The sequence below is a fragment of the Larimichthys crocea genome, unplaced genomic scaffold (genome assembly GCF_000972845.2).
Source record: "Larimichthys crocea isolate SSNF unplaced genomic scaffold, L_crocea_2.0 scaffold83, whole genome shotgun sequence".
In the NCBI taxonomy this organism is placed as follows: domain Eukaryota; kingdom Metazoa; phylum Chordata; class Actinopteri; family Sciaenidae; genus Larimichthys; species Larimichthys crocea.
In genome coordinates this window covers 761,991-775,975 of record NW_020860930.1, presented here as the reverse complement: position 1 = coordinate 775,975, position 13,985 = coordinate 761,991, and the positions used below count along the sequence as shown (strand labels likewise).

The following is a 13,985-nucleotide window of genomic DNA, read 5'->3' as shown; positions in this document are numbered from 1 at the left end:
TTTCATATTGAACAAAATTTACAAAGCCATTCAAACAGTCATAACTTTTTCATCAATGTATATATATATATATATATTTATTTTTTTATCTCGTTTTGTGTTTTTTATAACTCAACTTCAAAAATTGAGAATATTCAAAATACACTTTAACCTCACTTCGTTCTCTCGGTATTTACAGATATGTACACGAGACAAATTACCCGCCGCCCACCCCCCGCCACCCCTCCCTCGCCTTTTTCTTTTTTTTTGTAACATCTGCTTTTCTGAACAGGAAGTGAGATACAAAATCTTTTTACTTTGTACATGTTTGTTTTTTTTTCCTTCTGTGATCATGTTTAACCCCTAAACTCACCTTACATCCAAAACCGGACCAAAGTCCAGCGGGCGACTCATCACTGATGCCCCCCGTCTTGCCCCGCCAACCTGCCCCCCACCCCTCCAACACCTATCACTATATGGATGTACTGTGGGTGGCCTCAATGGCTTCGGGTATGGGTCCTGCGGAGACTGCCTGGTAGGACATTGGCATGGGTGTCTTGCCAGGGCTCTGCCGGAAGAGCCCCCCGTTGGGCGCCCTGTGTTTGCACTGCATGGTGCCGCTGAGGCTGGTGCTGCTGAGTGGGTGGTGCAGGGGCAACGTGTTGCTGCCAGGGCCCTGGGATGGGGGTAGCGTCCTGCCTAGGGTCCCCCCATGGTGAGGGTGGGGGAGAGGAGGGGGCGGCACCCCCTCCCCGGGGAGGAAGGTGGTCACAGCGAGGCCCGAGGGCGGGTAGTCCCGCACGGACTCCTGCCCCGGCACCAGAGAGGCCTGGCTGGGCTGCATGCTGCCGATGTCCAGCGCAGAGATCTCGATAGAGGGGCCGGGGATCTGCTTGTGGGCCAAGTCCTCGTCCAAAAGACTGTTCATACGACGATGCACCTGTTCCAGATTCACCTCCTTGTCCTATAAGAGGAGGAGTTGGGGGGGGTGGAAGAGGACAGAGGAGAGACAGGGGGAGGGAGGAGAGGAGGGAGGAGGGACACAGAGGCTGAGATTGGCGATGGGCCGGTTTCTCAGACTGTTTCAGGTCTGCTGCTGCTCCATGCATTCTCAATCTGTTTTGGACGTGGCCTCGGTTTTTGAATGGACCGCTATCAGCTGATAGACGGCCTCTGGTTTCTGCACAGTGAGAACTGAGGCCACGGGGAACCAATTTCTTTTGAATGTGCACCTTGAAATCAAACTTGGCCAGTGAATATTAAAGGTTTGATGTTTGGAGGAAAAACAATCCTGGAGCCAAACGGACTGAAGGCGGTTTGTTGTAAAGCTGTTTCGAGGTCTGGTTTCCATGAATCATGACGCAATGATCTGGATCTTCAAGTCCTACAAGGAGACTTTCATTTAGAGTTTGGGCTGCAGAGTCAGAGAGAAACTCTGTTCTCTCAGTCTGAAAGTGAGGCGAGCTGTAAAGTTTCTAAATGTTTATTCCACTGAAGACTGAAAATATGTGCCGTCATGTTTTTTTTCACCCCTCTGGTGTATTTCTTCCTCGCTGCCCTTGGAGCCGGTACACTGTGTGCCGGAGGATCGGAGAATTGGTTCACTATCAGAACAATTTAATCAAAACATTGGCTGACACTGCATCTCCTGCTGACTGCAGCCATGCATACTTGTTAGGCATTAATAGACACTTGAGTGTTTCCCTGTTGAACTGCAGGTCTGCCTCGGTACGCCGGGTCACGGGAAGGTAAAGGACGGCAGAGTCGCGAGGCGTGACTCACATAACAAGTCTGAATCCAAATTCTCGACACGTCTGAGAATAAATGCAGCTACAGTCTTTTTTTAAAACAACTTTACAACAAACGTATGAAGTCGCTGAGTGTCCCTGAACGCAGCGTGGCTTGGCTCCAGCATTGGCTTCACTTCAACTCAGAGGTACAATGATATTAGTCACAGTAACTCATCACAGTGACACAAGTGATATTCAGAACAATGCACGTGACACATTTACACTGTATATTAATACACACACATATTCACTGCAGTGTTACAGCATCAGTGACCGCCCACCCAACTTATATATATAAAATAATAACCAGCTGTAGGTCAGCAGTTTATTTACATTATATAATCTCCTCTCTGTTGCTTTATTTTTGATTATTATGAGCAGAGTCTCGTGTTCAGGAACTTCACATAAAAAGAGTTTTGACAAATCGCATGGCTTTTATTGTGAAAAGCCGATAGAGGGGCTTTTCACAATAAAAATTGAGCTGTTTGTCCCGTCGTTTTTTGTAGAGCTGTAGTGGAAACGTCATTAGTAATGTTGAATGTTGCGCAGCTTTTTTTGGTTTTACAGTTTGATTATGCTACGTTAATATTAATATTTTACTTATTGTACAGTCTGAGTGCAGTGGTGGCTGCGATTTCACATGAATGTGTATCTTTACATTCAAACTCACTAATTTACGTAATTTTTAAAAATTGTCGGAATAAAACAAACTGAAATTTCAGTAAATTTATGGTTTTTGGCATTGGTTTTTTTAACAGTCACTTGTCCTGATGTTTGTCTCTAAAAGGTTCTCATTGCTCTTAAGATGACACTTGTGTCGAGGTAGAGCGGTGGAGAGAGCACTTCCTGTTAAACAGCGAATAATAGTCAACAACAGAAAGCACACTTGAGGAAGCCTCGGTGTCTCGGTTCATCTCGTGGTTGAGTACTTCTGGGATTAAACATGTGTCTTCAGCCTTTTGTTAAAGGAACATGCAGTGTGTTTATCCACGAGGCCTGAGCAGGTTTGAATGATCCCTCTCCAGACTCAAAGAGCTTCTCTCAAAGCCAATTAAAACATCTCAGTACAGGTTATTGTTTCATTAAAATATGTTTTCAGCGGCGTCTAACTTGGCAGCTAGCCTGAATAAATAAATGCCCGGGATTAAACCTCAGCTGGTCGTTAAGGACAGACTGGTGATGTAAGAAGGAAACAACAGCCGTCTGAAAGCCTCCATTCATTTGGAAAACAAACAGCTCTTTTAATGAGCGCTGCCAGCGGGGGGGATTTGAAATCGCTCGCCCTCCTGCTACTTTCCGAACACTGCGACTGTCGAGTGGGTTGTGCTCGAATGTGATAAGAACAGTTTCTGCTTCATTTTGGATTCAAGTGGCTCAGAGAAACATTTAAGACGTCTCCTTTAATAACAGGCAGAGTTTGATATCAACATCTCTCTCTATAAGATGAGTGTCTGCGTCTAAAAGTGGACATCCACCTCCTCTGGGCACGGGTGATGGAGCTCACTTCAAGTGTGCAGACTGGACATTTCTCAGCGGCAGACACTTTCTCAGCGGTCAGCTTCATGATTAAAGTCGCTGATGTGTTTAAACACTGTTGAACTGAAGCTGCAGCGTTAAAGGGATGGTTCAGGTTACTTTGAATGGGGTTATATGAGGTACTCATACATAGATAGTCAGTGTGTGTATGCTTTATTTGTGTTTTCACAGCTTTGCTAATACAGTTATTGTAGTTCTTGGCAGCTCAGTGGGCCAATGTGTCATTTTAAAGAAAATGTCAAACTACACTTAGCTAATTGATGAAAATCAGTTTCTAAATAAATCTGAGATGAGTCAAAGAACTTGTAGCTTTAATATTAGTTTGTGAGGTTTGGTTATTTGGAAAGGCACGCATCACATCTAGACTATGATTGGTTCAGCTGCCACCTGCCACCTCAGCTGACTCAATGTTTTAAAGACTAAAATCTGATTTTTCCTAATGTAGTTTCTTCGTGAGGACAATTCTGCCACTGAGAAATATTAATAAACTCAAATTTGATTTAATTACTGAGCTTAAATAGAAAAAAACTGATATTTTAGGTCATGTCACCTTTAAGTTGTAACTGCTTTAAATCAGGCATGCAGTAAAAGGCACTATGCAGGATTCTTGTGATCACCACAGTGTAATCGTTATTTTTTCATGCCAACAACAGGTAAAGGTGAGGTCAAAGGTCAGCCCTTATGGAATGTGTTCATACAGTTAAAGATGACCAACTGAAACAAAACATAGAGAAACAGAAAGACACTCGAAGAACCGGGATCGTGACGCAGCAGACGAGGACTTTAATTATTGTGTCGTCTGCATAGAGCAAAACCCCAAATCCAAATCGATTGCAATTAAGGCAGCTGTCTGTTTTTTAGATCATGAACCAATTTTTTTTTCCGGAAACATTCTGGAAATTTCCTGTTCAAATATCTTTAAGGACATTAAAGTTTGAATGAACTTCTAAAATCATTGACAACAAAATGTGATTTGCGGTTTGTTTTTACGGAAGGCTCGACTTCACAAAGAGGTTTTAAGGAATTATTTATCTTATGTTTTATTAGCTTCAAGGATTCCTGGAGATTAAGCCCTGCATGTTTACTGGAATATTTATTTCCAGAAGTTAAGCCACAGAAAAAACAGGTATGAGGCACGTTCTGCTCAGTTTACAAAGGATCAAAAATCAACCCTCAACAAAACAACTTTGGCGATGGCACAGATATGACTTTATTTTTGATTTTTTTGATTTAGTTGTATAGGAGGTCTATTCTGACCTGTATCAATAGCTTCTGCTTCATCCCAGCCTCTCTCTCTGTCTGTCCAAATGTCCCTCCTCCCCTCCGATGAAGCAGTTGTAATGTCATTATATGTCAATGGACCAGAAACCCTTGCCAGTCTGTAATCCTTAGTAACCTGCACGAGATCATAGACAGTCAAGTGTAAATAAAAAAGTAAAATAAAATAAAAAAGGATAGATGGAGAGAAGGAGAGGAGATAGATAACACGGGTGTCCACATTGACATATAATTTGCAATAAGACGTGACACAGTGATAGTACCAGGGTTTATGGACTGGGATGTTGGAGACAAATCTTATTGCTAAAGGGCGACAAACCCAACGTCTACTGTCTGCTCACACTTTAGTTTATGGATCCACGTCGAAACTTTGCTTCCATTTTTTTGTCCCCTGTCAAATGACACGAGCCTGCCGCCCGCTGACGTATGCACAGTGTGTTTCTGTTGAGGTGAGTCGTGTTCGGCACAGGAGGTGAACGTTTGGAGGTAGAACTTCAGTTTATGTTCGAGTGTAACCTCAGTGAGCGCTTGACATGTTGAGTTTGTGTCCCAGTCCCAAACTATGTATCATGACTGGACTAACAGAGTCGGATGGCTGGTTCCATTTTTGGATGTCTTGGTCATGACTTGGTCTTTGGTTTAGGTGGTCTTGACTACAACACTTTTAGCCAATGATATTTTTGTTGAAGGTTTCAAAGACCTTCACAACTATTCCTCCATTTTCTGACTTACTGAGGCAAATCATGTCATTCTTTTAACTTCTTAATCAATGCTCATCAGCAAACAGCAGACAGACACAGTCAGAGACAAGCTGGTGAACATAATGAAGCTTTTAACAGCTAAAGAGACAGATATTCATCTCTGAAGGTGGTGGAGACCAAAAACGGAGCTAAACGAGTAAATATTACATCATGAGGAGACGCAAACACGATGGGACGACTGTTGCTCTGTGTGATCTGTAACATTTTAGCTAAAATAACTTGATAACCTGATGATTTATTTGTTTTATGATCAGTAAATTTTCTTCATATTTTGTTTCTGAACTGTTTCTTGTCTTTCCAGCACTATCCAACTTTTTTTCAGACTTTCTAATCGAGTCAGTCTCTCTGAAATCACAGGATATATTCACATTATTCAGTTTGGAACTGGGACACAACATGACTGCAGATCAGTTGGTGTAAACTTCATTCTTTGTAGATTTATGTTAAATCAGAATAGCGTGGATCTTTTGTGATGAAGTTTTAAAACCGTTAATTGATATTTATCTTCACTAAACTCACATCAGTTATGAGCTGCTTCCTTCAGAGTCGTCGTTCATTAATATTAATTAGAGTGTTAATGTTAAATTAACTGCTCTTCCTCTTCAAACCATGTGAAGGTGTCGCCGTCATCTCAGCGCGTATTCGATTAAACACTGACTGCTGTATGCTTTTCATACAGTAGGCACTTGAGTATCTATTAGCAATAACAGCAAATGATTTGCACTAACAGTGATAGTGTCGGAGTTAAAGCTGAGGCTGAGCTGCTCTTAAAGGTTCGCTCGGATGTGATAAATTACTTTCTTGTCTCAGGAGGATTTCACAATGAAATGGAAAATGTCCAAAAGTGTTAAGAAAGTGCGTCTGTTATCGTCCCTCTCTCTGTTGCTAATTATAATCTCTTCTCAGAACCCTTGGGAGCATGAAACTACCAATGCCTCGCTGTAGAAAATGAGTTTATAACAATAATTCAATAGCGAGCACTTGAATGGGTACAGATCTGACACTGTGGGAATTAATCATTAAAGTCTGCGGGCGGGGAAGGTTTGCTGGGAAACATTCAGGAAACGCCATATCTTGACTTTCTGTGCTAATTCTTTGTTTAGTGTTTGCTGCTCGCCTCGAGCGTACGCGCCGAGGCGAGCAGCCGATCGAGCAGCTGTGGTTTTATGAGCGTATTAGTAAAAGGTAATGGTCAAGTGTGCCGTGTGCGTCGTGTGGTTCAACAGAAACAGATGAGCTCTGAGTATCTGTAAGTTTAGGACGAGGTGGGTGGGGGGGCGATGGACGGATAAAAGAAAAAAATGGAGGTGGGGGGGTAATAATAATAATAAGAGACCAAATTTGATTTCAATCAGTGTCCTGGGCTGATGTGGAGCACTACTCTGTCCTATCTCACCACCCTCTGTCCCCCAGCTCTCCAGCACTATCTGCCCTAACGCCCTCTCCTCTACAGCTGGGTGTACTGGAGCTCCACTAAGTCGGGGCTCGCGTCTGCGGCTGGATCCTTAAAGTAGAGTGTGGCAGTGTCTTCCCCCCGCTGGCCCGTCCGCCGGGCCCTGTGCTCGGTCACCTCTTTGGGCTGCTCCTGGCGGCAGCGGTTGCTGTTCCACCAAGCCTCCAGCCCGGCCACCAGGCAGGCCAGCAGCAGGCCGGCGGCGAGGATGCAGAAGACGCCGGCGAAGCTGTGCAGCTTGAGGGAGCGGCCGTCCGGGTGGGCGCTGGCGTGGCTATTGAGGTCGCAGCGTCCGGTTCGAGGCCACCACTTCTGCTTCATGATGTCCAGGTCGCCCTTCTCCTGCAGCTCCAAGATCCTGACGAAGGAGAAGAGACAAACAGGTGAGACAAAGACAGACAACTCACCTGAAAGGTTTCTTCATTAGTTCCCATGATCCTTCAGGTGTTTAAATGTCTGTAAACACAGTTCATCTCTGCATCTACAGACGAAGTTCAGACGCTAACATGCAAAGACAAAGACAGGTAACAACATCCATCGGGTTTGTACAGTGAAGCACAAATATGAGACATTATTTCTACTTTATTATTTGTTTAATTAACGAATCCACAGATTAATGCTGTAAATTAAGATCTCAGATTCTACAGAAGAAGAAGTGTGCACAGACTTTTACAACCAGATGAACATGGTGGATGTTATAACCAGTTTGTGAAGAAGAGTGAGTGAACGCTGAGTTAAGTTTTTAATTCATTAATCTAAGATTAGAAGTCTTCATCACAGCAGCAGATGGAGTTTGACCCCGTCGACTCGTTCATTGCTCAGCTTCACTGTCGGCCTCCAGACGTCGAGTTTCAGTTTCAGTTTTATTTCATTTTTTGGTTTCAGTGTTTTAGACGAATGGACGGAGGTGATGCTTTCTTCACGACGCCTCTTTGACCAAAGAAAGTTGCATCCTGAGCCGACGCCACCCGCCAAGATAAAGATCGAAGACGTTTTAGTTTAAATGGAGGATAAGTGTCTGCAGTTTACAGAGGGATTTGAACCTGTCATGATTACTCTGACGTGGACGTGTTAGTCAGTTTCCGTCTCTTCTCGTCAAGTCGAGAGTTACGGAGTTAATTAAGCAAACTCTGTCACGACGGCTGAAGTGCGGTCTGCTTTTAGCTGCAGTAAAAACAGAACCTAATTTGCCATATTTAATCTGCTCAGCTCAGCGTGAACACGTTGAAGGTCAGCGCTCTGCAGTTTCCCGCCGAAACACCCCGAGGACAAAATAGTTTCACAGCACACATGAAGTCTGCAGAGGTTATTAATGGCAGGATTATCAAATGAGGTAATACAGCAGTTATGGGACGAGGTATTAAAATAATGGTTGGAAACATGGAGATAATGGTTTCCACGCTGAACAATAGCTCTGCCCTCAATTTAACACTCGGGCACATTATTCCTGGTGCTGCGAGGAAGCCGCGGGCCGCTGGACGCCCGCTAAACCGGGCCGAGCCAGTGCAACAAAAAGCTCATTAATAGGAAGCGGTTTTGTCTCCATTCAGGGCGCAAATTAAACCCTAAATAAACACAGAGCTGCTTAATTAAAGAGGATGTGTGAGGTGCAGAGGGAGGTGAAGGAAGAGGGGAAGCCGCCACTGAGAAACAGTCCCACAGGTGAACCACGGACCCGAGCATCGCCGCAACCTGCCGCCAGAGGGAACGCAGAGCAGAGCGGCGTGGAGACTTTCATCTCTGAAGTCTGAATATAAAAGGTTTAAGCTGACCCGGAACACGTCTAACCAAAGTCTCTTATTTCCGCCCTCTGCAGGGTCCTGACGGGTCCGTCATGCCGGATTTGAAGCTCCAAACGACACAGCAGCATCCAACGAATTCAAGAATCCAAACTCCAAACTGTTTGTTAATAAATCATTCAAAGCGTTCGCGTTAGCATGCATTGCTCCGTCTGTACACATTGAAGCAGCAGCACATGTTCGGCTCAGTGCAGCCTCTTCCTCCCCTCAGGTGTTCTGATCGGGTCGCTCGTCACTTACAAAGCGGAGAGCTGAGAAATGGGATTTAGCTGCTGCCTGAACACGGCCTGAGAGGACGAGAGAGGATCAGAGAAGGATGGAGATGGAAGTCTGGAGGAGATAAATGCGCCGCCGCAGGAGGCGTGAATGAGATTTTTGGCGTGGAGTTCCGCCACAGGAGCACGAAGCGTCGCAGAGAGTCCGTGTCTGCTCAGCACGGCGGATCTGAAGCTCAGCGGTGCAGCCACTAATGCTTCGTGTTAACATCTCGCCATCAGACTGTTTGTCCTCCTCACACACAGGAAGTGACATGGCAGTTTATGATTGCGTGCAGCCGACAGGTGGTCGGACACCTGCTGAGCCATGCAGCACGGACACGAGAGCGTCGAGGAAGTCTCACAGGAAACAACGTTTTATTGACTTATTTCCTGCCACGACTGAGGAGACGTCAGCTTACAGAGAATCTGAGTGTTACGTCCACTCCACGAACGACTAGAACTTTTTCTGAAAGAGTGCGACCCTTTTTGTTTAAACAGCTGTTCTATATATTCTGCATATAACCTTGGAACGTTAAACAAAAAGGTTTTCTACTTTCGAGGGTCTAAGGACAGAGGGTGTCACTCCCTGTACAGATTGTAAAAAATGGACTTTGCGAACAGATAAAATCTGATTTGATTTGATTTGATTTCACAGAAAGCTCTGAATCTTTGTCGGACACAGAATAACAATCTGCTAATCAATAAACTCATGTATGATGTATTCATCGGTTCATTTACTCGACATGTTCTGTCTTCAACATTAAAACACTCCTCAGAGTTTTCTGACTTCCTGTCTGCTTCGTTGGAGCCGATCGATACGAGACGGATGAGAAAGTTCTGAGTTTGTACGACTCCTCACGCTGCTCATTCATGATGTAATAACGTGGAGATTTACTAAATGATCTCCGCGATTTGTGAAAGTCGCTCTGGGATCAATTTGAGTTTGTGAAGAGAGAGGCGAGCGTTTGTCTGTTTCATCTTTTCACTCAGACTGAAGGAGATAATTGAATTTCCTAAAAGAAGCTCAGAGATCTGCAAAATCAAATCACTAATTAGCTCCGTCCTTCTGTGCGCACACCACGCCGCAAACGAGCGCTCCCGCCTCACAACAACATCGAGCTCGACTCAAACCCACGCGGCTCGACGCCGTTTGTTAATCCTCATTTTTATTGACGTATTTTGACTTTTTCTGCTGTTTGAATCAGAATAATGAAAATAAAGTTGAATTAAATCTTCATACGTATGTTTTAAAGTCTGACGTCTTTAATCTGTTGATTAATCTGACGTACATTGAAATATATATTATGTGTCATTTTCATCATTCATTAATCTGACAATTAATTAATTAACTGGTTTTACTTTGAAATGTAGAGAATTTTCAGGGCTGTGCTTTTATTTTGAAGTAGTTTCCAGCTCCAGTGAGCAGTGGCTGTCCATCATGTAATTGATTAATCAATTAAACATTATGTCAAATCAGAAACTGTTTGACTGTCAGGTAACGTGAAAAGTCTGTGCTCCAACCCGGTCCGGTCCGGTCCGGCTGCTGAGCCCGGTTCTGTTAACAGGAAATGACGTCATCACTTACTTCTGGGAGAACAGGTCTCTGTAGGGGCTGCCGTGCTGCATGGCGATGCCGTAACCTTTGCTGCTCATGCTGTTTCCTGACACCGTGATGGTGCAGTCGTCGTCCGTCAGCGCGGCGTACTCCAGCACCGCCATGTCCCACAGGAAGGCGTAGGCGCTCTTCTTGGCCTGCAGACACAGGAGGGGAAAGAAAAGACGCCATCAGTCACACAGATCGTTCACAGACACCTTCGGTTCTGGTTTCTATGGAAACAGTGGACTTTGTTTGAAACCGGCCAATCAGCTCGAGGTTTATAGTTTCCTTAATTCATGAGTCGATCAGCAGAAAATGAATCTGCAGCAAGTTTCATGATCACTTCATGTTCAGACAGGACAGAGACCACGTGTCCACCTTTTAGCTGAAGTTGGACATTTGGACATGGGGACTTATGGAGACTCACTTCTGGAGCCAGACTCAGGTGGACGTTAGAGGAACCATCTGGACGTTTCTTTGCAGATAAATAAAAGAGAACAATATATATATTTTTCATTTTGTCTCAAATATTCGTGTCGTTCGTTCTTTCTTGACCTCCTCACATGTGGAGGAGCTGCGTCTCCGCTCTCAGCTGAGGAGGAGGAGGAGGAGGTGTTAAAAACCAGCGAGCGGGTGGAGACTGAGTGGAGACTGAGTGGAGAGGATGTGGGTGATTTTTTCTGCAGAAGTTTTCAACCTGTTCAACTGTCAGCGCTAACTGTTGGAGTGTGAACACAGTGTTTGTACACCTCCTCCCTCCTCTCCTCTCCTCTCCTCCCTCCTCTCCTCTCCTCTCCTCCTTCCTCCTCTTCGAGTCACGTGACGTCTGTGTGTGAGTCTTACTTAGTGAGTTCACAGGTAACGAGCAGATACAAACCTGCAATTAACGTAACCGTGACAACCGTATCCCCCTGACCCCCTGACATCACCATGGTAACCACGCTGTGGCAGATGTCGAGGAAACTTTGTCTCACGTGAAGTTTCACATTTTAATTAATGCGGCACATCTGGAGGAAGGAGCTGCTCTGATACATCGACGTTTATTTAACGTTTACTTGACGTTTGTTTTACGTTCTGCCTCTCATCCAAACATTCATCTGTTGTTGTGTCATGTGGATCTTGTTGATCTTCTGTGTCCTGATCATGAAACTAGATTCAGTTTAAAGCTCCGCTCACTTTTTTCTGTTTGATTCTGCTGCATGAAACAAAGTAATCGAGTATTTTAGTTTCATCACGCTGCTGAAGTTTATTTTTGAATCACTGACGAGCATTTTCTTTATTGATTTTCATTTTGGTGAAACATCTCCACACTCATCAAACTCTTTCATTTCATTTCCGTCCACCAATAAACTTTTGAAGTGAGATAACAAAGCTCAGCTTAATTCTAAACCTGGATTTATTCGGATGAAGTCGTTGTTGGTGCAGCTCATTAAAACTCGTAACAGCTGATTTTATTCAGAGTTTTAATAATTGAAACACGTTTTATCTCGTTAACAAACACTCTGATGTTTTGTTCAGGAACTGTTTCTCTCTTTTATCCTCAGTCGCTCCGACTCCGACTGATGTTTTCATTATTTATTCAGCATCTTTATTGTTGCACCTCCACATTGATTTCTGCTCTGCACCAACAACACCAACAACAACGACGATGAAACAAGCTGCAAACAGTGTGCATGTGTGTGTGTGCATGTGTGTGTGTGTGCGTGTGTGTGTGCATGTGTGTGCGTGTGTGTGCGTGTACGTGTGTGTGTGTGTGTGTGCGTGTGTGTGTGCGTGTGTATGTGTTTGGGGGGAAAACGTAAAAGAAAATGGAGGCGGGAGGACGGGGGTGTTTGTCATGCAAATGGCTGAATAATTGATGCTCTCAGAGCCGATTTGTCTCCAAAGATAATTTGTCATCGGCTTTTTGGGAGATCTATGAGCATAATAACGTACAGCAGCAACACACACACACACACACACACGCACACACACACACACACACACACTGCAACGCTGCCTCACTAATTGGTGTATTGTGGAACTGCTGTTACAATTAAGTAATGAGTAAACAGAGGAGTGTTGTTGTATGTTTGCCTGCTGTGAATAAAACAGGAGTGTGTGTGTGTGTGTGTGTGTGTGTGTGTGTGTCTACAATTACTGATAATACAGCTCAGTGTGTGTGTGTGTGTTATATACACACACTCAGCCTGATGTTACTGATGAAGTCTCGGCATATAAACTCTAAAATGTCTCAGCACATGGAGTTTGAGTCTGAGTGCAGAAGCTCTTCCAGAGTCTCTCAGTCCGGGTCTGGTGGACCCAGAACCTTCAGTGTAGTCAGGGTTAGCACTGCTGTGAAGGCACCACAAGCACCAAATGTTGATTAATCCAACAAATCCACGATGAGCTCCTCTCCTAACTCGAGCTTTGTGCCAAGTTTTTTAAGATTTACGCAGGAACCAGCTTCACCCTTTAACATCACAAACACACATGTTCTCTTACCTTGCGTATGCCCTCAGACGGGCTGGACACCGAGTAGTCCATGCCGTTGTTCTTGCTGATCGTCCTCCACAGCTCTGCATAGGTGCTGTCCTGCTCCAGAGGGTTGGTGCCTTTGTTCCTGAAGTAGTCGTAGACCGCCGAGTCCCTCACCGTGCCGTAGTCCACGTCGATCTGCCGGGCCAAGTCCTGGAACGACCTGAAGGACACGACACAGAGACACGAGTGAGGAGCAGATCTGAACATCTTATTCATCCATCAGTGGAAGACGGCAAACTGGTTTCAGGCCTGGTTGGTGTTAAACATGCTGCAGCTGTTTTTAAGCCGGTTAGAGATCCTGAAAGTTTTCTGTGTTCATCTAAAAAAAGGATCTCCACAATGTTTTCTCATCTGTTTCTATATTCACTGTGTTTTCATGGAGCACAGATTTGACAGTGAACTGACCGCAGGTCAGCGTTTGTTTTGAAAAGCATAATAATTCATTTTGTGGACGCTGCAGAGCTGGGAGATCGTTTTAATCAGACTGACGAGCTTAAGGTTTGAGCTTGATTAAAGAAACAAAAGTAAAGATGAAATTAGATTAAAAGTAAGAAGTTCATTTTAAAACCGCATCATGAAACCTGCAGGTACAGTATGAATAATGAATTCATTCAATCACAACAGTGTGGATAAATATGTTTTTAATATTTGTGGGTAAAACTGGAATCAGACATCTTGTCTCATGCTCGTAGTTTTTGGTTCAACTTGTTAGTTTCATGTTTTTGTTTGAGCAACTGAACCGACTCAGCTCCGGGACGTCAGGAGACAAACCCGGCACAAAAAAGCTGCTCACTGCTGGTCTGGAGGTTCTGTTCGGTCCGGCCGTGTTCACTAATGCTAGCTTTACATTTAACCTGATTTGACTGATATCGGACACATTTACAAAAAGCTAAATAAACGAAACTATAAAAACCAAGGCAGCAATAAGATCGACGTGAAGAAGAAGAATCACGGCATGTATCATCAAACTTAAACAGGAAGTGACATCATTAATCTGCTGAACAGAGATCAGAGT

The 13,985-nt window shown here is 44.2% G+C and overlaps 1 protein-coding gene across 2 annotated transcripts in view; it reads right to left on the bottom strand.

Annotated features, from left to right (window-relative positions):
* Positions 1-286: 286 nt before the first annotated feature.
* Positions 287-13,985, bottom strand: part of grid1b (glutamate receptor, ionotropic, delta 1b) — a 392,599-nt gene continuing 378,900 nt past the window's right edge. The window contains exons 14-18 of one of the 2 annotated variants that reach the window (XM_019269039.2): positions 12,935-13,130; positions 10,439-10,605; positions 6,915-7,155; positions 4,563-4,701; positions 287-943 (exon numbers count right to left, since the gene is read on the bottom strand). In XM_019269039.2, the coding sequence (XP_019124584.1) occupies positions 477-943; positions 4,563-4,701; positions 6,915-7,155; positions 10,439-10,605; positions 12,935-13,130 (1,210 nt within the window). In that variant the 3' untranslated portion in view covers positions 287-476. The remainder of the gene's footprint in view (positions 944-4,562; positions 4,702-6,914; positions 7,156-10,438; positions 10,606-12,934; positions 13,131-13,985) is intronic. The other variant, XM_019269040.2, reaches the window with a different exon arrangement.